Source organism: Miscanthus floridulus, chromosome 18 (assembly GCF_019320115.1).
Source record: "Miscanthus floridulus cultivar M001 chromosome 18, ASM1932011v1, whole genome shotgun sequence".
Taxonomy (NCBI): Eukaryota; Viridiplantae; Streptophyta; class Magnoliopsida; order Poales; family Poaceae; genus Miscanthus; species Miscanthus floridulus.
The window spans coordinates 31,836,509-31,862,206 of NC_089597.1; the positions used below are offsets into that span (position 1 = coordinate 31,836,509).

Below are 25,698 nucleotides of genomic sequence, written 5' to 3' on the forward strand. Positions count from 1 at the left end.
CGCCCGGCGATTCGCGAATCAATACCCCCAGCTGGGTACCCTGAAAACACACATCCTGCTTGTACCCCGGACACAAGTAGGACTAACCCATCACTCTCCTGTCCTAGGTGTCCAGGTCCCCATCCAAATTGGGACTCCAAGCCCCCGCCCCTAAGTCCCAGACTCAGTGCGGTGCAAGGACCTCCTCCACCAAAATAAAACCCCGACAGTCGGTCTGGAAAGAGCCGGATCCACGACAAGAGAGCAACAAGCCTTCAAAGCGCCCATACACAAGTATGTGCTCGGGGTAATAAATCTGTGACTTGCCTATAATCTTATGCAATGAACGGTCCTTAATCGACCAGACAGGGAAAGCAGTGTAACCAAGCTATGCCCCGTGTCCACGGCGACACAACTTCTTACACCCACCAATACCCAAACCATATCCCTGCCCGGTCACCATTTTTCCTTTCCACCATTTATATTTTTCCAAGTGATAGTAATATATTTCCTATCTCTCGCGAGTGACAGGCAATCACTCGACTTCTACCGGAATCCTATAGCAAAGCATTCTACATGATCCTATCATACTAGTAAGACTCATAGGAATAAAGATATATATGCAAGTGGGTTTCATCCAACTCCTTAAAACTTAATGCACAATTATAATTTAAACTGCAGAAAGTAGGGGTTGTGCACCGGGGCTTGCCTGGGTAAGATATATTAAAAAGTTAGTGTCTGCATCTTCAGATCATCCACCATCCACTGGATAGAAACCCACTACATCATCTCCTAGAGAGAATACCCTTACGCCATCTTCGGATCCCCAATCATCCTTCGATTGATCTGTTGATCCATCATCGTACCTATATGATATGCATGCGATGCAATGCAAAGATGTAATTACTCAACTGTAATAGTGACTCATAACATACGACGTACGTCTCTCGAGCTAACGGGCTAGTTCTAACGATGACCATACTTAGGCTACATATACATGTTGTCGGATAAGGCGTTATTTCCCAACAATAATTTTCGTTACATAAACCCAAGTCGTTTCTTTATTCGCAATAGGACATTATTATCTAATTAGCAACTAGTTATTCCGGAGCTACCAAATTTATGGTGAGTAACTAATATTGCTAGGGATCTATTATAGAAATTTCAGATCCAACGCTATTACCAATTTACCACGGAAAATCCCTACAAGTTTATATTTTACAACATTAAGTATCTTAAATTAATTATATAGCTCCTAGGAATAATATCACACTATGTGAACCAACTATACTAACAGGTAGATCATGATTTTAGGAGACTAACAAAACTGGTTTGACATTTTTATGATTTTTCTATAATTTTCTACGAATTTTACAAGTTTACTTTATAATCTATTTTAGAAATTACCTCAAAACGAAAAAGGGCCGTTGGACCTAAACCGGCCCAGCATCCCAGGCGAATGCGCGGCCCAGGTGAGGCGCGCGGCCAGCGGCCCAACCGAGCGCGCAACCGGCCAAAGGCCCAGGCGGCCAACAGCAAGGGCGAGGCGGCCCAACGCCAGGCAGGCCGCAGCCCAGCAAAATAGCCCACATGGCCAGGACCAGATAGCGACGACGTTTAAGCGATTAGGCCCCTGAGCTTCCTCTAAATCATTTTGCGGTACTAACATACAATTTGAGTGAGTCTAGTATCTTGCACCGAGAACCCTCGTACAAAAATCTACTTGGATTCATACCCTTCGTCTTCTTCCAAAGCAGAGCACCGGCAAGGGAGCTCTAGCCGGTGACCAATCCCGACCGGGAAGGCACAGCGGTGGCGGGAGACCCACCAAAGAGTTGCCTGGGAACTCGTGCGACCACGACCTGGACATGGCAAGACCCGAGCTGCCCCACGGTAGCCTACCCGCGCAAACCGTGGAAGGTGGCAAACCGGCAGCGGTGACTCCGATTCACGGTGGCTCGGCGAGGACAGGGGCGCGGGTGACCGGATGGCGGGCGGTGCTTCGGCGACTTGCGTGCAGTGGCGCTGGAGGCTCGGGCACGCGGGCACGGAGAATGCAAATGCTGTCAAGAGGAAGCCATGGGACTCGCGTGAGCTTGCGAGGGGGAGAGGCATGGCTGCGGGCGTGGCCATGGCGCTGCGGCAGCGGGCGAGTCACATCCGGCCGGGCGCTGCGGAAAAAGGGACGCTGCTGCTCGGGCACGGCCATGGCAGTGGCACGCGCGCGCCTGCGTGTGCGGTAGTTGCGGCTGGCGAGGCGGCTCGTTGACGCGATAATCCAAGCCAGGCGCGCCATGGGGAGAGCGGAGCTGGACCGCGGCTCCAGCGCGGTGGCGGCGCGTGCTGCGGCCGAGCAGCGCTCGCACGAGGGAGGCCTGGCACCGGACGGTGTGGCTAGGGGCGCAGCACCGGCCACTGACAGCAGGCGGGCCACGCGGATGATGGCACAGCGTGGATGCTGGGAGATGGAATGGAAGGTGAGCGGCTTGGTGCTAGCATGGCAGGAGCCATGGGGACTCGGGGCAGCAGCAGCACGGGATGGGCCAACGACGGCACCCAGGGCTTCTGGCACGGCGAGGAGGGTGCAGCGATGACGGGCGCAAGGCAGGAACCAAGGAGGGAAGAAAAACAAGATGCTCGGTTGGTAAGGACGGCTTCAGCTGCTGGCCTGGTAGAAGAAAAAGGAGAGCAAAGAAGGATGGCAGGAGACAGCAGTGGCAGTGGGAAAGTGGCGCAATGACCAGCAACGAAAGATAGAGACATGACTGGAGAAGACAGGAGCAGATAGGGGCAGGCAGAGGCCAAGCCAAGGAGATACGGAAGGCAGACGCGTGAGAGAGAGCGAGGTCAACTTGTATAGAGGACAGATTTCCACCACCGGGAAACTCTCATCACCATTCATGCATATAAAGCTAGACCCGTGAGTCTATATATGTATATATATATATCTCATTCTATTTATTACGGACTTTTATTCTATTATAACAGTTGCTCGTTATGCCAAATCTTAAAGATCAAATCGTTCGATAGCATCGTTATCGGACAGTCCTGAATATCCCTACGTACGGCGTAATTTACTTGAGCATGTATTTGAGTCCACGAAACTAAGTCATACAGGATTCGCTTATCGCTTCACGTATGTCCTAAATAATAAATTTTTTTTTGAGAAACTCGTTTCAAAAGTTTTACTTAGGCCTAAATCGCGGCACTAAATAATATCGTAACACCGGAGTGTTACAACCATGGAGCTAGTGCTTAAGTATTTTAGTTAAAACGTAAACACCAAGATGACATGGTCTTCTTCCTTTTAGTCTTAGAAGGTCCAGAGCTCGCATTCGATGTTTGAGCTCCCAAAACACCGGTTAACACTATCCACTTCCCAAATCTAAAGTTGCACTCTTAACTACACTATTTGCTCATCCTTTTACATAAGCACTATACATACGTTATATTTTGTTTTTGTTTACCGAAATTGCTTTCTGTTTCATGTGTGTTTTAACTTGTTAAAATTTGAAAACTCATTTTGCTAAATCCCCTGAGGCCTTAACCAAGGTGGTAAGCAAGTTCGTAACACCAGAGGCGTTACATGAATAAGCCTATAAAAACTTAACTCGAAACAATGATTTTGCAGAATATTCCGTGCAAAACCGTGAAAGTTCCACGCTGGTGGCTGAAGACGCCAACAAGTGATATGAATCAGAGTTGAAACTTGGGTTGAGTTAAATTCCTAGGTTCCTGGTGGTATGAGCTTCCTTTTGCACCTAGTCCCTGCAGCTACAGTACACTATACAAATAGATCGGGTGAAAACTCAAGAATTGCAATTCGAACAAGAGAGAGACACAAACTCAACAAGAGAGGAGACACATGATTTAGCCACAAAGGCTTGGAGTCTTTTCCAACCCCCACCTCTTCTCAAGCAAAACGCAAAGATAAAGCTTTTGGTTTCCACTAGCTTCACAAGAGAAATACAAACTTCCCGTTGCTCAACTACAACCAATTGGGAGCACCTAGACAACCTCTAGCTGTCTAGGAGCCGAAGCTCCAAGAGCAACTAACACAAAGTGCAACCTAGAGGGAGAACCAAGGCTCTCAAGTTGATGCTCTTGCTATAGGGCTCTCTAATCCACTCCCAAACACAACCTTAGAAATGGAAATCACCAAGAAATCAAAGGGGAGGTTGGGTGGCCTTCAATGGAGGAGAGAGGGCTTGTCCATGGGTTGGTGTGAGTCTGAATGTGGCAGGCAACCATTGGGAAAGAAGATTAGGAGGTATAAATACCCCTTCACTTCTATTCCAACGGTATAGTTAAAGTGTGGAAGTTCCGCACTCGGATGCGGAATTTCCGTGAACAGACACAGAAGTTTCACGCAAGCCAGAACTAAATAGGAATTAGGACTAGCTGGCTTCTTTTGGCTTTGGGGGTTTTGTTGGTTTGGGAGAGCACATGATTCCCCTTAAGCTTGCATTTTCTGTCGCCCTTTTATAGTACGGTGCTTCCTATACTCAAATTAAAAAAAATAAAAAGCAAAGTAAGCCTTCATGGATCCAAACGATGCTTAGAAAAGAATTGGAGGGTCTCACGTGTTGTCATACACCTCCGCATATTTGTTACATGTCCATACTTGACAAATTTCATTAGATCCTTAATTACATTGTCATCAATACACCAAAACCCACTAAGGGGCTTAGATGTACTTTCAACTATGAAGGATGAAGTGGAATATGGTTGAGTGTAGGATAAAAAAGACTGACTAGAGTGGCGGTGTTGAATAGTTGGTTTTAAAACTTTTGAGAAACCTAGTTGATAAAGATGCATAACTGAAACTAACGACCAAAACATGACTACACCCCAAGCACTAAAATCATAAGCACCCTACGTCTAGGTTGAGGTTTGCACTTCTTTAGTGACAAGCAAGCAGTCATATTTCTACAAATGTAAATAGTTTGAATGTAAAGAGCTCAAGTAATCTAATCACATATAGAGACACCGAAGTTTATCTCGTGGTTTGGTGACAAGGTTGGCTCCGACATGAGCACTTGATCTCTAGGCCGGTAGAACCAAAGAACCTCTCCACATCTCCAATCCACTAAAGTTGTTCTTCGCCTTCCTTCGGCCATGACGAGCACACGAGGCTAGGTGTGGTAGTGGCTTGAGTAGTCCTGGAGGCAAACCCGATAAACGCGTCACTAGCAGTAGACACTTGATAGTCAGTAGACATATACAGAGGAGATAGATGGGAAAGTGTTTACTCAAGATCGAATTGGAGCAAACGGGGGAGTATCACTATAGTCACCAGACTTCCCTTTGCCCCAAAGGCGATGTCACCAACAGCTCGTTGCCCACTCTCTCAAACTCGAGGTAGTTTTACCCTTGCCACCACTTGTAGGAAGATGAGCAAGAGATAGTTAGAGGTAGAGCATCCTAAGTAGGAGGGTTAGGAGCAACCAGAGCAGACATAGTACCCATGGATTGTGTTATGTGACTTTCAAAGGTTCAACTCGAAGAAGATACATGGCATCTTGTTCTGTCTTCCTAATTTGTGATTCCCATAGGTCAAGGAGTACTACATGGGCATGCGCTTTTGGACTATGGCATAGGACAACTTCTACAAGTGACAAATGGGTTTACTTGGCAGACCATAGGCTATGGGGTGGTAAGAGCTTGAGAGAGCAGCTGGCAGATCGATCCGGCCCCTATTTGAGAGGTTTTAGGGTTTAATTCACTTGTCTGGTAAGGTGGACCAGATTGTGGTTATGTGGGTTCATCAATTCTATAGTCTAGTGTGGATCCACCCTTAGCAGGAGTTTATTCAGTTTATGCTATAGATGATTAGCCACACCGCTTGTACTGGGATACACTTAGAGTAGACATTGGAGTTCTTGAGTCAGACATGGAATTACAATAGATAGTTTATGGAGATGGACGCTTTGTTTTTCATGGCAGAGCTGGAGGTACTTTTTTCCTACAAACCAACAAATATGCTAGCTCTTCTAGCAACCCTTTGCCGACGTCTCCCTATGCACACTTGACCGACTGCTTCTTGGCGCCTATGTTCCTCACATGGTGTCACGGGAGACGGTCATGTCTCGTGGAGGCAATAGGGAGTTGTTAACCAAGTTGCTGCAGTGGCATCTCCTCTCACTTTGGACAGACGAGCAGTCTGACTTTCTGTATTTTTTTCTTCTATGAGATTGAGGATGTGATAGCGGATTTAATCTCAGTTGGACGTACCTACCTTAACATCTTACACCCTCCATCTAAAAAAGTATGCAATTCTAGGTTAAATTTGATTAGTGGATATCAACATTTGTCTCCAAATAGGTTTACTAAGAAAATATATTTTATAGTTAAAATGCTATTCATGTGGTATCATAAATGTTTTTTAATATATTTGGTCAAATTTGAAATGATTTTACTCATTGGGAACTCAGAATTGTATTCTTTTCTAGGACGGAGCAAGTACAACATACCTAGATTAACATAGTTGGTCAATGGTGGGAAGCTTGCATTAGAAGCGCCACTTGTCATTTAATAGAATCAAAATTGGCTATCCCTTTTCAGACAAATAACATGTTCGCTTGTTGGTTTCAGCCAGGCTTTATCAACCATGGTACAATATTTTTCTCTCATAACACATCAGCACCAGCCGGGCTTATCAACCTAAAAACCAACCAGCGAAAAGGCTGAAAACCTTGACTGCGCATCCAACAATCTCTTGTTATGGTACGGATGCTCTTATGGTGAATCTGTGAATTAATTCAAGTCTTTTTTTTTGGAAAGTTTGGGTTCAGTGTTTTATTCAAAGTTTTAATTCTTATAACCATGTTTTTATTGTTTTATTGGAACTTGCTGCCTGAAATATAGTATGTTTTCAGGCGACGATCTTCACCGATAGCTCATGAGCATGTAAGGCTGAGATTTAGCTGGATGTAGGAAAAATCAAGGCATGAGTGAATACGGTATAGTCTGAGAACTCTGGCATCGGACTAATAGGAAAAGTGTGTTTTATTAGATGTTTGCTGATGGGTTAGTGCCTGTTTAGTTTCCAAAATTTTGCAAAATTTTTCAAGATTTTCTGTCACATCGAATCTTTGGATGCATACATGAAGCATTAAATATAAATAAAAAAATAAAACTAATTACACAGTTTAGACGAAATTCACGAGACGAATCTTTTAAGCCTAATTAGACTATAATTGGACACTAATTATCAAATAACAACGAAAATACTACAATATCATTTCTTAAAAAAATTCGCCAACTAAACAAGGCCTTAGAAAAAGGGGTTGGATGCCATGGCAAAAGCCACAAGGTCAGGACAACCAAAACTTCACGAGCAGCAGCAAGTCCAGCAGCAAAGGGCAGCAAGGTGTGCCACGTCGGCACAAAACCCCCCTCACATCTCATCCTGAATTCCTGATATCCCCTCCCCTATCAGCCAACCATCGCAAGATGTTTGTTTCCAGCGGTGGTAGCACCAGAAAGGAGAAGCCAATAGGGCACAGCAGCAGCAGCAGCAGCAGAGGCCTCACCTGAAGCTCCATCCGCCATGGCATTCACGCCCGCTACGGCCGGCTGCAAGCCTTCCCTGGTGCTGGCGCCGCGGGCGTCGTCCCGCGGCTCGGCGGCCCGCACGCAGGCGGCGCTCCTCTGCACGCCCTCCACCTCCGCGTTCCGCGGCCTCCGGGCGCCCGCATCCGCCGCGCCGGCCCCGCGCTGGCGCCGCTCGGCGGCGTCCACGGGCATCGTCTGCGGCAAGGTACGTGGTCTCGTAGCTCCCACCGTGGAAATGGCGTGCGTGCGTGCGGGCATCTTCCGTGACGTCCGCCGGTGGTGGATTCGTATTTCGCTGTGATTGATTGATTTGATAGTCGTGGTTTGGTTGCAGGTCAGCAAGGGCAGCGTGCCACCGAACTTCACTCTCAAGGACCAGAACGGCAAGCCCGTGTCGCTGAACAAGTTCAAGGGCAAGCCCGTCGTCGTCTACTTCTATCCCGCCGACGAGACGCCCGGATGCACAAAGCAGGTCAGCTTCTTGCGCAAATGCCTGAGCCGATACTTTACTGAAACTCTGAAACCATCTGTTTTGTTGCCTCCAAGAAATAGCAAGAAACTCTGCAACCATCTGTTTTGTTGCCTCCAAAAAATATCAAGGAACTCTGAAACAAAGGCATATCTGTTTCTTGCAAAGGCAAAAGCCTCGCAATTTGTAGAACATGGAAGCAAGCACCCAAGGGAAGGCGGACCCAAAAGTAGTTGTTTCTGCTTTAAAAGCAGCTTCTGGTTTCCATGTCTTTAGTTGACTTTTGACTTTTTAGAAGAAGAAGAAGAAAAAAAAACAGCTCTCAAAAGCCCAACCAAAGGCACCCTGAAACTGATGTATGCAAGTCGCAGTTGGCAAATTGCCTGAAAGTTTGTATCTGAGCTCCACCCATCCTGCACTATATACTGCATGCAGGCGTGCGCGTTCAGGGACGCGTACGAGAAGTTCAAGAAGGCCGGGGCGGAGGTGATCGGCATCAGCGGCGACGACGCGGCGTCGCACAAGGCGTTCGCGCAGAAGTACCGGCTGCCGTTCACGCTGCTGAGCGACGAGGGGAACCGCGTGCGCAAGGAGTGGGGCGTCCCCGCCGACCTGTTCGGCACGCTCCCCGGGCGGCAGACGTACGTGCTGGACAAGCAGGGCGTCGTGCAGTACATCTACAACAACCAGTTCCAGCCCGAGAAGCACATCGGCGAGACGCTCAAGATCCTGCAGAGCCTCTGAGCCTGCCGCCCCTCCGCGCTTCGTCAGCTTCGCGACCGGACGGCAGCACCTGGGATTCTGGGCCATGCTCTGCATCCGTCTCTGTATTAGTACCGGATTTATAGTGAGCTGACAATTTGTTCGATCCTTGAGTCTGTCGATCATTCGACTCTGGCTCGTTTGATCGACCCGCCTCTTCCTGTTTGTCATGGTCAGTTTCAGTTGTACTGCTTGTGTGATCGGCAGTCTCAGATGTTGTAGCTCGTTGAACCCAACCATTTCTGTATATGCACGTGGCAGACTACATACATGTGCAATTTTCTCCCTTGTAAGTAAAAATAGACAAGGTGGTTCGTGTGAAACGTGTATGCGGGCCATATTTCTGAATCAATCAGACGCCACGCACTGGAGCTGGAGATTTCTGACGTCGACACCACAGGCCGAATTCAGCAAATCCTAACGGACACGCTACGTAACGATGGAACGCAGTTTTACAAGGCACGTACGCACGTCTGAAACTGAAACTTACCCCCTATACATACTGCTGCTGTTTTCTATCTTCCCACGCCCCCTGGAAAATGTATCATCCAGCAGTTAGAATTGTGCTCCACAGTCGGCACATCCATCTGTCGAGGTAATGCCTGCGCTGCTTGGGCTGCTTCCAACCACACAACGAACCGTCCGTGCGCATGTTCCAGTTGCCCCGTCACTTGCAAGTTGCAAGTCGTCATCGTCCCCGCCCCATCTCGCTATTCTCGCCTCGCCGCAAGAGAATACTCCTAAAGACATCACCATCCGGACCGGACCGGCACCGCACCGACTTGACGGTGGCGGCTCCCAAAATTGATAGGGGCACCTGGACTCAAATGAAAGGGCATCATATAAAGCCTGCTAATCTCCGAGCTTCTGAACTCCAAACCGCTTTCCTCGCTTTCTTTTTGAAGTCGACTCTAAAGTTGTTGGGAGCTACCTCACTGTGCATAAAAAATAATTAACACACATGATATTTGTTAACATAATATACTTCCTCTGTCCTAAAACAAATCAATTCCTAGGGTTACCCAAAGTCAAACTATCTTGAATTCTTGAGTTTAATAAATTTTATAGGGAATAGTAAGATCTATAACAACAAATAAGTATATTGAGAAAAAGATATTTCATGTTGCATATATGTCAATTTAGTGTCCAATATAATGATGCCATTTTATTATTATTTTTCAAAATTCAAATAATTTGATTTAACATAAATTTAGAAGTTTATTTGTTTTGACATGTAGTGAGTAGGCAATATTTGTCAGCCTAGGTTAAAAAGCCTCCTCTGGTCGATCCAACAAGGCTTCACACCTCCGAGAGCCTTTCTAAAATCTAGTCTATAAATCATCATTTAGAGAGTCATTTGAGTAAAAATTGTTTTCTATATCTTTGTACTCTCCAACAGCTTTTCTATATCTTGTGCCTAGTGTAGAGAGCCATTCTCGCCCTCCATCTTTAGCTAGCGAGAAATCTGGAATAGAGAATGTCTACATTTAGAAATCCAATTAAAGAGGTTGTTGGAGGGTAGTTTATCACCAAAATCTCTATTCCTATAAACTCGAGAAGATATAAAGAGTCTCTTGGAGATGCTTTGAGACCGGCCAATTTTGGCTACAACCCAAAGTGAAACTCACGACGAAAAGTGTTATAGGGCTAACAATAATTGTTTTAGTAGTACATGTTTCGAAAAATTCAAGAGTTGACAAGAAAATTTGCAGAGAGAGAAGGGAGATCGACAAGAAAAAACACACAGGAGAAAGGGAGATTCAACGGCTGTTTTGTAAATCTTTTTCAAAGTTTATACAACTGTACTAGAAGTACAATAATTCTTTCAATAGTACAAATAATTTTGCCAAACAATTCATGGCGTGAAAAGAATATTATGGAGGGAGAAGGGAGATTCAATTCTTAGTCCATGGTGAGCCTCTTCCCCACAGTGAATTGCTTTCGCTGTAGTATCACTTTGTAGGCTGCAAGAAAGAAAATATTCATATAATTATATGTACCTGTTTTTATTGTAATCACTCATCTCGAGCCATTGTTTGCATGGCCGAAGTCTTTTTCTTTATTGATATAACTAATCGACACCTCTTCCATCCGTTTTTTAAATATAAATTACTAAAATTCATGTACCTGAATTTTAATTTCCTTTCAGGTGACGATTGTTGTATATATTTTATATTAAAATTTTAAAATTAAAATTATAGTTTTAGTTCGTTGTAATCTTTGTAGGCACAATATACAATTTTTGGTTCCGAGAATAAAAAAATTCGTTAGACAAAACCATAAATACGATAAAATCTGATTTGTGTTGGTATAAAGACAATTAACAATTTACAATTATTTTTATAGTCAGACAAGGACAAAATTTTGATAGTTATGATACAAAGACAAATAGCAAATCACAGAAGTAACAATTTACTTGTACTGGTTGGTGGTACAAGAATGCTGTCTAAAATTATTTTAAAATTCAGGTACCTGAAATATTAGAGATATATATTTTTTATGAAATAGGAGGGGTTCCTCTACCGGATGAAATTAAAAGACAGTTGTTCCACTGGATGAAATATAGGAGATATAGACAAGACAATACTATTCCACATGTTTTCTATGTGCACATAGCAGTATTTCTCATGGTAGGTAGGCCTTAAAAGTTAAAACTAGTATAGCACGGAATGAAGAAAATAAAGACGTTGAAAAACAAAATGCAAATCCGGCATCCCATCGCAGCAAATCTCCCGGATAACCTCCGATACCCAGAATGTTCCCGTTTTGATGCGCTCGTGATCTCAGCATCCAACGGCCCAGATTCAATCAACGCCCCCTCCCACACCTCTCTTGCCATTAAATACCTCATCGTCCCTTCCTCTCCCCACTCCACTTACCAAACCCAGCCAGACAGAGCAGCAGACAAGTGTCCAAAGCAACCGACCGAGAGAAGCGCACAGCTCGCCGGCGAGATCGATCGATCGATGGACCTCCTGGAGCACCCCTTGGAGGCCGTCGCGTTCCGCCTCTACTCCCTCCCGATCCCGGAAGCGGCCTCCGCGGTCACAGGCGCCGCCGCGTGGACCTGTCTCGCCGCAGTCCTTGCCGCCGCCGCCGCGGGCCTCTGGCGCCTGCGCTCGTCCACAGCCGCCGCCGTTGCCGTCTCCACGACCACGAAGCCTTTGGAGCTGGATCCGTCGTCTCGCGCCGCGGAGGTGTCGCCGTCCAGGCCGTCGTCGCAGCGGTCGCCGCCGGTGCCGGCCGCGGCGTCGACGACGCCGACGGCGCCGTCGCGCAAGGAGATGTACACGGCGTACTTCCGCGACGCCGGCTGCGTCGGGTGCTGCTACGAAGACGGAAACAACGAGGAGGATGACGATGCGGACGAGGAGCACGAGGACGGTGACCGCGACGTGTTCGTTTCGGATGGGGCGGATCCTTTCGGGTGGGAGGTGGTGAGGTCGCTGCCTCCGCCTCTCAGCCCGACGGCTGCGCTCGGCGGCGGCAGCGTGGTGCAGCTGTGGGATCAGGGCGTCGGGGGTGGCTTGACGCCGACGGCGAGCCCGCGGTGGAGAGGCCGAGTCGTCGTCGTCGGCGCCGTCTCGGCCTTCTGAACATCCATAGTCCATACGAGCAATAAAATTGGCTACTTGTGGTTGGGGGGAAAAGATAGAGATAAGATTCTGCAGTTGTTTGTTCACTTCTCCAGCTAGACCTGTACCAACATGTAAATATGATCCCGCATTCTCGATCACATTTACGTTTATCGTCTCGATCGAGCACATTAATTTTCTGGCACCTTCAAACAACATCACATAAATGCCCATGTTTTTTCTGTTTGGCTGCATCAACGGGTAGAGCAGCATGAGCATGACGTTCGTTCCCATGATGACCCCGCCACAGCGAGACGGACAAGGATCCATCAGGAATCGCTTTCACGCGCCTCAATGTGCTTCACCCTCACCTACCTTTGCTGGCTTCCAGAAGCCTTTTTCGATCCACTTCCTCCTGCGCATTCAATAAACTACTAGTGCATCATGCGCGCCCTCATGCACGTCGGCAGTTGTTTGAAAATACAATCGCAAATCTAAATGTGTGTACATATTTTTTCAAGATCGGAGCACGGAATCACAGATCTAAACATAGATCTCTCAGTTTAGACATTTAGAAAACCTAACCATAAGGAGATAGTCCCCCTTGCCTTTGTTAAGAGAGGTAAAGACCATGCCCTTTAGCTGGGAGTGTAGGAAAAAAAAAGATTGTACCAGGCACGGACCAACTAAACTATTGCATTCAGTATATGGAAAAGGAGAAAAAAAGGCAGAAGATAAGGTCAACAAACCAGGTACACACCACTAACAAAATCATTTTTTGACACCGCATTGAACTCTAATCTAAATATATCCAACAATTGAATCATCATTTTCTCTTTTGTTGAAACTACAGAGAACTGTAGTTGTAAGAAGCAGTCGTGTCTGCACCTTCGTTGTCTCAACAGGAGCGCAGTCACCATGTTTAAGCTAGAGATAACCTAAGGAAGATCACAATAGTCAGATAGTGAGCTAAGAAAGATCCTGATTCCTGAGATAATCCAGATGATAGAATTTATTTACATTGTTCATTACCTTCATCGTAACAAACGTCTCGTTTGGACCTTGTAGCATGGATGATGTGTGAAATGCAAATTTACCTCTTACATCAACGCCGCTGAACGGTAAAAGTTGATCACCCTGATGATTGATCAAATAAGTTGAATGGTTATCTAAACTGTGCACCTTATCCAAATATAAGAAGTGCATTATTAGTTGACCTATACATGTATATAGAATCAACGATTCTAAAACAGACATGTCCAAAGATCTATACGTACTACATTATTGGCCAGTCCAAGCAACTAGACTTAAATATACCAAATAAGAGTTTGCTATGCTAATAATGTCATCGATAACAAAGTTCGGCACTACTGTATGCAGAACCAACAGGTGAGAGCAGTAGAAAATAAAATTGGTCCAAAGCTTAGAAGCTAAACTGCATGCAAAACCAACAGGCGAGAGCAGTAGAAAGTAAACCGGGCCAAAGGCTGTAAGTTGCAAGACCTGTAGGGTTTAGCAGCGAACAAAAACAACGTGAGCTGAAATTAGGCAGGATTAACTGTATCTCATTGAACTTCTTGGAACTTACTTTGATATAGACAAGGGTCGTTCTTTGTAGCTTTGTTAGGAATCTTTCTTTAACGTAATTTAGAGGCAGACATGTGAGTAGGTTCTTTAATCAATTGGACATCTTAAATGAGAGTGCAGTGGAATGCTGCTCATATCCAATTATATTAATTTTAATTGGAAGCAGCGGGTCGACCCTAACTATTTTGTAGGGACATCACTGTTGCAGCTAGACCTGTTTTTTTGACCAGTCGATGGCAAAGCATAGAGCAATTTAAATGTAGGTCTAGTCTTCAAATTACAAATGATTTCAGAAAATACCAAGAACCAAACACAGAAATAGTAATTAAAATCTAGCTGACATGACTGAGAAGTAAAAATATCATGTAATGTTTCATGTTGCTACGTCCGCTGACAATCTGATTTAGTATAGCACTAGAAAAGATAATCTAAGATTTTAACGGTGAAGTACACAAACCAGTTAATTTGATGACAGAGACCGCGTACCAAATTTGCATTCATTGAGAAATCGCATACTGCATATGACTATTATTAATCGGTTTAAAATGACTCATGGCTTGTCAGTAAACTGCACCTGATGCAAGATGTCCAACAGTTAAAGGGGTGTTAGGCATTACTCTAATAATTCGACGTCGAACATAAATGGAATTTACTTGCCACATGTTTCTCCTGCCTATCCGTGATGAGCAAACCCACATAAAAAGACTTGGAAAAAGTTGGTACATAGAATGGAAGTAGAGGCAATAGGAAAAGACATAGAAGCGATACCTGAAAAGCCTACTTTTTCATAATCTCCAACTGATCCTGAAGAAGCTTGCTGACGATCATTATTTGTTTTTTAAGCATTAGCGTCATATGGTATGGCCTGGAAAATAGAGGATTAATTTGCTGAAGCTGTAGCCAAACTCAAAAGAGCAGCGAAGAAAGCACCAATTGGATAGGCAGCATAAGAGATTTGCTTTAAAAAAAATAGTCACTAAATGCAAGGATGGAGGCGAGCATTATTGAAAATTCCAAGAGAATTAGCGAAACAAATGGAACTTGTTGGAGGTGCACTTTCGCAGAAGCACAGATTCAATTTAAATACACTAAACTGGGAAATAATTTATTATGGAAAAGGGTAATCTCGAACTGGACCTTGATGGTCCAGCTATCCATTTGTCACTAAGCTACGATAATAGGTCTAACATTTTTTTGTACCCATGATTTTTTTAATTAAATAAAACAGCACCATAGTCACACACTTATAATCCAGAAGAGGCACATAGAGGAGACTGCAATGGGATCGATACAGAATAGAGGGATGGTCTTGCTTCACCTGGGAGACGCCAAGAAACGAATGGAACAGAGGACTGGCGGTCCACGACGCGTGCCATCGCGCGCGCCGGCAAATCACCTGGGCGCAGGTAAAAAATACGTTTAATCTTTGCATAGAAACAATATTAGCAGTTTAATGTAGAGGACCGTTGGTCCAAACTGGAAGGTTGGGCCGATGAACATACCATGATGGATGATTTCTGCTCCAGCGCTGCAAGTACAACCACTGAAAATTAGCAGCAGTGAGTTGCAAGCACAAACTATGTACTGATTTGCATACTGTATAGCAGCAGGTTCAGGAATTTTGTGGAGCGGCGCAAGAGTATGGAGTTATGTATAAGGCCGAGCAGCTGCGTAGTGCTTATCTATTTTTGGACTTGGCAAGGGCTACGGGTACCGCCTTTTGCACGAAGCTTGGAGACACTGGATTTGGACCTGTTTGTGGTATGAAGATGGTGTTATACGAAAGGTACTAACACATGTTAACTGAATATGTATAACATGATTCTTCCAAATATTATATCCCTGATTAGGCAGCATGAACAGGAAAAGGACAGTACATTTTAATCAGGCAGTGTAAATAGCCAGCGAAAGGCAAAGACATCTCCATGATCAATGTGAAAAAAATGGCCGGCATAACTAACAACTCGGTTAAGTTGAGAACGAAGACTTTAAATATAGTCAGGTAGATCGCATGACTATATATAGCTGTTGCACGTACCTGGTGCCAAGAACGTAAACCACAGTAGCATAGATGAAAGAATTGAATAAATGTAAATTGATTTCGGGAAGAAGCAACCTGGCCAGTAAATATGTAACCAAAACCCAGCACATTAGGAGATTGGAGCTACTGAAGACAAGAAGCATTCCAAAACTATCACATTAAGAACAGAATACATGCACAGCGCCTGGAACTGAGCCCAAATTTGAATGTGACATAGGCCATGGTAATAGAAAAAGAACCGGAAACCCAATGATGAGTTCCGCAATGATGTCCTCAGGAGGAATACCAAGCTCGAATGGTACAGGCCGGGAACAAGGCAGGCATGAGAGCGACGATTGTGAACCACTAAATGATACCCCATTATATGCATATAGTAATACATATACTAATTTAACCTTGTAGCAGGAATAAACTGAAGATGACGTGATCGCCGCTGCTGATCTGGCTTGTGTAGACTTGTTAAGAGTTCTGCACTCAACTTGCAGATTATGTGGCAGCTGCATCTTTGACCCTGAGCGATTGTTCCAACACACTAGATGTAATAGAACAGCCGAAAAAATAGAACAACACAGAATAGAAAAACAACTATTAGACGATTTCAGAGAAAATTGTCAGCCAACAACTGATTCCTTCACAGCCTCTACCCGCGGCGAAAGCTAGATTTAATCGAGCGACGCACTTGCCAGCAGAAGCGTGGTGGGGTTAGCTGGGTACCTTGCGTCCCATAAATCGACGAGGAGACAAGCGATCCGCCAGATCCAGACTCGGAGCTGAGACGCCACTGTGGCCGTGGGGTTTCGTGGAAGGGGCAGCGCGTGGGAAGCAGCGGCGGCGGCTACCGGCATGGGCCTGTCGTGCCGTTCCGTGGCGGAGGACGTCCACCGCCGTCAGACCGCCCACCGTCGGTGCCCACGCGCGGCGCTGCGCAGCAGGCCGGCCGCACTGTCGCCCCGCCAGCGCGGCGCGCGAGGAGAGGCGTCGGGGCGGTAGGCAGGGCGGTGGCCACCTGGGGGGGGGCAGCGGGGGCCAGCTCACGGACGTGTGGCACCGTCCAGCGCGACGGTGGAGCCCATGCAGCCGGATCCAGTGGAGACGGGGAGGCCGCTCCGGATCCGCCTGCTCGGCGCAGATCCACCGCCTCCGTTGCCGGCGCTAGGTCCACGCCGTGCTCCAGCCTCAGATCCTCCGTCGGGAGGGGCCCCGCGAGCGGCCGCTTCAGATCCACCGTCGATGCTGCTGACGTGACCTCCCTGTCTTCATCCACGGCCAGCACGGACGCCCCTCCGTCGCCAGAGCCATCCGCCGCTTGAGGGCGTCAACTGGCCGGCCGTGCGGCCGTGAGGACGACCGGCGACGGAGGGGCCAAACCCTAGGCCGCGCGACCCGCTGGCTTGCGTCGCGAGTAGAAAGCGGCGTGCTGGTGGTGCTGGTGGAGGAGGAGGAGGAGGGGTAGGAGGAGTGTGGCCGCCGTGGCGCGGAGGGCCGTCCACCGCCGAGGTCGGCCGGCGCCGTAGGGGCAGTTGCGTGGCGACTGGCGAGCGAGGAAGGGAACGTAGAGGCGAGAGGATGAGGCCGGGCACAGGACGGAGACGGAGAGAGTTAAATGAAGGAACGAAGGCTCCAGAACCCGCAGGGCATAACAGTAGACGAAACGAATGCGGGACGTCGAAGCGAAGATCATAGGGCTGTAAACGACGGCGGCGACGTGGACGTCCTGAGGAGCGGCCGAACCTCCCTGGTTTGATAATAAGAAATTAGTGGCACTGGCAGCTTGTCTCTGCCATGAAGCGCCACATGTCCCGTCCGATTGACCGGCGGTGTCTGAGCTCGGTACACCTGTTACTCCGACTGCGAGCTGGGACGAGTCACCGATTGACGGGCGATGCCCGTCGATCGCCGTGCGTTTTGTTGCTGTTGTTCCAGGTTAGGAGTAGTACGTACCAACCGCGCACGGCGCTGCTGGTAAATTTTTGGCTGCCGGGGCATGCGGTCGGGCCGGCGTCGTGACGTTGCCGCTGAACGAAGGTAATCTGTCTCCTAGGTAATTTGCTTTTTCCAGTGCCATGGCGGTGGCGGTGCAGGGGACAAGGAGACGAGCTGCCACTGCCAGGAACTGAGAGAGACGCTTGTCTGGTCACTGGTCACTTGCATTGGTCCGTCAGTCAGCTCCATGCGGCCATGCTTCGTGTGTTGGGAGCTGAACGAATTCAGTTTCGGGGCTGTTTCTGTCGATGATCAACATGAGGGCCGCATGCATATGCGGTTGTCAGGCCAGATAATTTTCTCTCCATTTCTTGAAGAAAAATAATTTTCTCCCCTAGTACGAGTAATGCACCCGGCACGAGAGATGCCCATAAACCCAAACGGGCCCTCGATCCCTTTTTTGGCCGGCGGCGTCTTTGCCAGAAGAGGCTGCAACAGTTTCAGAAAAAAAGAGAGAGGCTGCAACGACATCGTCACATCGTCCCTACGTGCCTCGTGGTGGGGGCAGGTACGTGTTCTAGCTCTAGCTTGTGGCTCTCGACCCTCGTACGGGCATACGTGCCTCGTGGTGGGGCAGGTCGGTCGTCGCCGGTACCTTCTTGTCGTCTCAGCTTCACTGTAGTGAGCGGTTAAACTATTAGAGACAACGTCACCGTCGTACGAGTACTCTATTTGCATCGAGAAAAAAATATGTAATCTATGCTTTCAAAAAAAGAAAAAGAAAAAGAAAAATATGTAATCTCACGGTTACAATCTGTCGGGGGAGACGAGAGATGGCGTTTGCCGGGTCCTCCCCGCAGGGCCTCGGCGGTTTGGTGGCGTATGGCCTTGTCCGCACGGTCGGCGCGCGTCAGGCACCACCGCGGCGCGGCGCGGTGGCCGTTGTGGTGTGGACGCGTGGTAGCGGTCCGTGCAACGGACACGGAGCCAGTTTTTTCCCCGTCCATCCACTCTCCTCAACCGCTCGCCTTCCGATCCGGCCGGTCGCGGTCGGGCTAGCAGCTGGCCCCGTCATCTCTCGCGGCCTGGCCGGGCAATCGAGCAGGACGGCTGGACTCTGGAGGACTCAGCCTGGAGGTCAAGAGCCTTGCACGGTGGGAACTGTTATAAAACATGCTGCTACCTGTTAGAATTTTTTCCTCTCCGTCTTTCATCGTCAAAGATGAAAGTAGAAAAATAAATAGACATAAGATAGATAGACTCTTCTTTATTCTTTTGAATATTAGATATTACAACATAGAGCTCCCATATATATATAGTTATACCAAGGTCTAAGAGTTTTGGGAAAAGCCTATATACAAACGGACTAAGATCAGGATTCTTCCATCTCCTTTTCTTCTAGGATAAAATCCGTATATTTTACAACACTCCTCCTTGGACGATTACCACGATATGCACATGCCTCGTTAAAAACTCTATCCGAAAATTCAGTGGAGAAAAACGGTTCTTGAAGAAAAGAGTACATTACATTCGTTAATTGCATTACACATGTTGTCTCATTAAAAACCTTGTGTGAAAAACCTTCAAGAAAAAACTCACATCGGAAAAAGAGTACAATATTTAACCTTCTTGGTCATTCATTCTTCGGGATATTTTAATCTTCGTGAATAGATATTGATCTTCATGATCTATGCATAAACTTTAATGTTTTAGCATATATGATCTACTTGATCTTTATAATTTTAGTGGTTACCTTTAAGGTAGATTCAATCAAATTGCTCCCCCTCATATAGTCATATTTGAGCTTCATTGTTCAAATCACACTTCTCATAACTATGTGCTTAATTAATGATATACAGCACCACAATACTTATATCTTTCAAAAATTGGGCCACAATTCTTATTTGAATTATAATATGAGTATAAACAAGAGCAATATGCTTCATGCATAATAACCACTTATTAGTTGTGCAAAACAAATAAATTTTGTCCTTCAGGGTAATAAATCCTTTTAGAGGATTATAGGGGTAAATAAGTTACAATATTCAATATCTTATAGATAGTGCATTAAACTCATACTAGAGTTTGAAATACTTATAATTCTTTCTTAGTGGATTTTTCAATTATATGTTCTACAAATCTTTAGGATTTTGATAGTACCACTAAATGAATCCGGTCTTACATTTGGTATTTAGGGGATAATTCAATTGCCAAAGTCACCATTATTCTTATACCTTCTATGGTATTTAGAGGATATCATCACTTCAATGCTAGCCTTTCAACATGCACTTTCTAAGTGTTTGTATGACACCTTCATAGTGTTTAATATTCCTCATTTCCTTTCTCTCGGGTCTCTGTTCACTTCAGGGATCAATGATGTTTATTCAAGAATCGACTGGAAAATCTTTCATGGATTAACTCCTTCAAGGACTTTCCCATTTTTGGTGAATAACATTTCTCTTCTATGAGATATATTCTCTACTATATGAGAGATTATTATGTGATATACACAATGAGATAGTGTTATTCACTATCTAGTCATTTGATGACTATTCCTTCTAGGATATGCTCTTCTTGATACTTTAATGTTCATCAAGAATATATTCTATCTTAGACTTCTTAGTACTTGTATCAGATTTAATTTTCATACGTTGTGATTTATATTCTTCAAGAATTATATGGATTTTCATAATCCACTTATTAACTGCATATTCCATAATTATTTAATTCATTTGCCAGAGATATAACAGAACATTTATTTCTTCTTAGTAGGAGATACAACTTTAATTGCCCTCTTCATTGGCCCGATATAATCGCTATAGACGACTTTGCCATGGACTTTATTTTTTGGATTCGGGTTCTCATAAGAGAAACATTTGTAATTATAGAGGTAGCGTTGTGTTGACATTCCTTAGCATCGCTACTAAGAACAGAGTTTTAATTCTATCCCCAGCAACAGCGCCAGAAATGATTGTTGGTATTTATTAACTTATCACTTGTTTTAGTAGCCACCTATTATATGCCTACATCTCTTCGCATTACTTATACTAGGTTGTTGTTGGTATTTATTAACTTGTCACTTGTTTTAGTAGCCACCTATTAATTACCTACATCTCCTAACATTACTTTACTAGATTGTCATCCCTAGTGATAGTGCCAGAGATGCTTGTTGGTACTGCTTAGCATCACTGCTAGAATGATACTAAGTACTTCTTTATCATTTTATGTGACTAGAAAGAATATAAAGATATATGAATGAAAAAGGAATCTGCAAGCGCATAAATAATTATACCATTGTAGCACTTCACCCGAGAGTATTCTAGTTATTGTTATTTATATTTTTACCACATGGAAGGTCTAACATGGACATGTATTGATAACTTATACTATTGATGGAGAAGTAAATCATAACAAATATTCTACTCATAACAGGGGTAAGTCATATGATAAGATATATATGATAAGTATTGATCATCAATAATGATAAATCACTCAGATGGCCAGGTAGAATATTAGAGGAATAATTCCTAAGTCATTTTTAATTATAAGTCAAAGCATACATTGATTAGTGCAATTACACCTAGTAATCATGGCTAAGATCATCTTTATATCTACACATAAGGGATATTACTAAGGAAGATTAAGAACAGAGTTTGCCCTTCCTTCGTAACCACATCCTACGTGCTACCTATATCGTGGAGTGGACTACAAAAGACTCAACAGGAGTATCACATTCACGATCTACCACATGGCCCAGAATATAGGGTGTATCTGCAGGTAAATAACGTATAAGCACCATGCTTACACAATGTCGACCACTCACCCCATGTACTTTGGAGCGAGCGCTTTGCGAACTTATGCATCAACATAATGATAAACTAGCTATACTAGGTATATAATGAAAGTAGACGATGAACATTACAACAAAGAACATGAATAAGATGAATACTAATATTGTCATAACAATTGTAGAAGCATATAAAAAAATAGAGATACAAAAGAGAGGGGGTACAAGGATTATACCAAACCACGCTCTTGACACATTCGGGAATTCAAGCGAAGCCTGCTTGCCTCCCTCTAGATCTAACCTAACTAGCTATGCCCTAGAATTGATGGAGCTCTGAGGATGGTTAGGGTTTTTGTCTTCTCAAATGACTTGGTCTCTCAAGGGGTGGTAGGGGCTAGTATTGTGGCAGAACCGCTCCAAATAACCCGCTTTTAGAGATGCTCGTCTTCCACTAGATGCTAAGCACCTCGAAAGGGAGCTATATCGAACAGTTCTGTCGAGCACACCCCATGGGAGAACCAAAAAATCCACATTTTTCCATCAGGATCACAAATGAGAGAATAAAGCTTACAACTTTTTAGCCATTTCTTACATCACTTTTCATGCAACATCAGAGTATAATACTTATTGTATATAATAGCAGAATATAATCATATTATCAGAGTCTCAGAGGAGATAAAATCATTTAATGACAAGTTAATCTTTACCATGATGATCCGTTATATACGTTATAGCAGGTTATAAGTTTTCCATTGTAAAACCTTTTGGGTGGAAGTTTCAAATAAAGTCTATGTCCGCAACTTTAAGGAAATCCTCGCTAAGCCCAATAGGAGGTTTCCACACACAAGTGTCAACTCCACATGTTCCTGTCACCCGCAACAGGGTAGAACAAACCCTGAGTACTTAATTGTACTCCACAAGACTTACCCGTCAGGAGGAAAGAAAATACTTCAAGGAGATGCAAGGCTATCTGGCTTGTGGTTTTATTGCATATGCAGGAAGCATTACTAACACGTGCGTCCTTATATCCAATTTTATTAGTAGTCATCATTAGTTCATTAACTAACCATTCTATGTAAGCACCTATGCTACTTTCAAGCAGGTGGTAAGCAATCAGAACCATTTTACCATCTTTCATATTCTAGTTATTACTACGGTGCTAGACTATAGACAAGTCATACCAGATTACCTGGTGATTCACGAATCAATATGCCCAGTTGGGTACCCCAAAACACACGATCCGTTTGTACCCCAGGCACATGCTGGACCAATCCACCACTCTCTTGTCAAGGGAACCAGGTCCCCATCCAAACTTGGACTCCAAGCCCCCACACCTGAGTCCTGGACTCAGTGTGGTGCTTAGACCTCCACCATCCCTGCCTCCAATCAGTCGGTCCAAAAAGAGCCAGAACCCATGACAAGAGAGCAACGAGCCTTCTCTGCTCCCATAAATAAGTATGTGCTCAGGATAATAAGTCTGTGACCTACCTAGAATCCAATGCAACGACCAGTCCTTATCTGACACAGGCGAAACAAGTGCAACCCGAGCCTTGCTCGAGTGCCAACCAAATCCAGATCCAAAGTACCATTTCACCCGGTCTCCAATTATCATTCATATATATTCCATGTGATAGCAATATAATAACCACAATAATATCTTTCCTATCTCTCGCGAGTGACAGGTAATCACTCGACTTCTACCGATGTCCTATAGCATAGCAAACTACACGATCCTGTCCTACTATTAAGACTCATAGGATATAGATATATATGCAAGCGAGTTTCATTCGATTCCTTAAACTTAATGCACAAGCATAAATTAAAGTGTAGAATAATAGGGGTTATGCACCGGAACTTGCCTGGGTAAGGTATAACCAAAAGTTAGTATTTCATCATGGTGACATGATCATCAATGCACCAACTTTTCCGCTACCTCGGTAAACTTCACGATCCATCGTTGTTCCTATTATGATATATGTGGATGCAACGTAGAGACACAATTAATCAATGGTAACAACAACTCTATAATATGATTACGCTCCGTGAGCTAATGAGCTAGCTTAATGACTAACGAACTAGTCTACATATCCACGTCGCCAAGTAATGCTTGTTCTAGAAAATGTTTTTGTTCTACAAACCCTCAATTATTTTAGACATTTGATTGATTAACTATACATTTTTGGACTAGGGCTCATTTAGTTACCTTAACAAAGTAATTCCTATGGGGCTACAAAAATTCTAGTGATCACCTAATATTATTAGGAATCTACTATAAAAATTTCAGGGCCAGTACTTCTACCAATTCATCACAATAATTCCTACAAGTTCTTGTTTTACCCATTTTAAGTGCTTCAAATTAATTAGTCTACTCTAGAAAATTCTATGAAAATAAGTGAACAAAATACATTATTAGATAGGTCATGATTTTAGAAACCTAACAAAATTGGTTTCACAATTTTTGGATCTCTACACAAATTTATATTGAATTTACAAATTTACTTATTTTGTAAATTGGAAATGGCTTAGAAAACAAAAAAGGCCGGTGGCAACCTAATCGGACCAGCAGCCCAACGCGGGGGTGGCTACGCGCACATCGCGATGGCCTAGCGCGTCCCAAGACTGGAAGGCCCGCGCGCGCACTCGTGTTTTGCAAAAGAACCCTCAGATGAATCGGTTATTACGCGACACCTCCGATCACTATTGCACGAGAGACGTATTTTACATTAAGGACCTTGGAACATGTTGCCTTCGCAACGGTGCGGTCCCCGACATGCCCATGTGTGGTGGCGCGGCACACCGGTGGCAACGGCGGTTATGCCGAACGAGCTGGACCCGCTGCGACAGGAATAAAGGGCCGACCACCATCTACGGTTAAACCCGCAAGCATGGATGGTGGTTGAAAACTCAGCGGCGTACTGCCGAGAGTGGCAGTGGTGAGCGGCTAGCCATGGCGGTGGCATGGCCAATCCTACGAGCCTACGCACTCACAGGGGAGTAGAGTGTAAGACCCTAAAAATTTTAATTTTGAAAATAGGTTTAAAATGATTAATTTATGAATTTTTGTGCTCATGAAATGTCAAAAAAAGAATATTTTTTATTATATTAAAATTCATCATAAGGAGTAGCAACATGGTTATGTATACATGTCGGTGCTTTTTATTTATTTGGATGAGTGGTTTGAATCGAGATTCAAAATGAATTCTAAATGCTTTTGAAAATAAATTTGAAAATGGCTTTGAAATAAAAGAAAAGAAAATTTGAAAATAAAAGAATTTAAAATGTTGTAAAATTTATTTATGAAAGCCAACCAAAATTGTTCTTTTTTAATTGAATTGCAAAGTATATTTGAAACCCTATTCAAATTTGATTTAGTTCATATTTGAATTGGTTTTGAAGTGAGAAATGAAGATAGAAAAGGGAAAAGCCAAACTCCTCTCTCTTGGCCCGAAGGCCTGGTCGGCCTGGTCCTTCCCCGCTCTCCCTCTTAGCCCGGTCTCTCTCTTCCGACCCAAGCATTCCCTTGGCTTCCCCTCCTCATTCTCTCGGCTTCGGCCCAAGCCAGCCCGAAGGCTCGGTTTGCTAGCCCAGCTTCGCTCAGCTGTGCCCGCGTGTCCTTTTCCTCTCTCCGATAGCCCGAGCCTGCTTGTTAGACGCATCTCCTACCTCACGTCGTAGACCTGGACTCCGTGCGATGCCAAGGCCGTGTCAGTCTCATTCCCGTCTCCTCTCAGTTTGGTGCGCACTACGCTACGCCCGGCCCCATAAATAGCGAGCCTCCGCGCCGTGCTGCCCAAATCCATCCGAGCACCCGCCGCTCCTTGCATAATCCTAGCGTAGATGCAGTCTAGAACTACAGCGCGGCCCCCGCTCTTGATCTCACCTGCTGCCTTGCCATCGTCGAGGATCTTCAGTCGAGGTTCGCGTTGAGGTAAAGATGCCATAGGTGCCTCCCGTGAGCTCCCTCTCTTTCTGTAGCGGTAGCACGACGTCGCCGTTTATCTACAGGGAAAACCGTGTG

The 25,698-nt window shown here is 45.0% G+C and overlaps 2 protein-coding genes across 2 annotated transcripts; both read left to right on the top strand.

Annotated features, from left to right (window-relative positions):
• Nucleotides 1–7,432: 7,432 nt before the first annotated feature.
• On the top strand, nt 7,433–9,052 carry LOC136521377 (peroxiredoxin Q, chloroplastic-like). Its single transcript, XM_066515111.1, has 3 exons — nt 7,433–7,741; nt 7,871–8,008; nt 8,441–9,052. Exons 1-3 carry the CDS (start codon nt 7,532–7,534, stop codon nt 8,747–8,749), a joined length of 657 nt encoding a protein of 218 aa, XP_066371208.1. The 5' UTR covers nt 7,433–7,531; the 3' UTR covers nt 8,750–9,052.
• A 2,411-nt stretch (nt 9,053–11,463) lies between these two features.
• Nucleotides 11,464–12,503, top strand: LOC136522327 (uncharacterized). The gene has a single exon (XM_066516158.1). It carries the CDS (start codon nt 11,467–11,469, stop codon nt 12,361–12,363), a length of 897 nt encoding a protein of 298 aa, XP_066372255.1. The 5' UTR covers nt 11,464–11,466; the 3' UTR covers nt 12,364–12,503.
• Nucleotides 12,504–25,698: the final 13,195 nt, after the last annotated feature.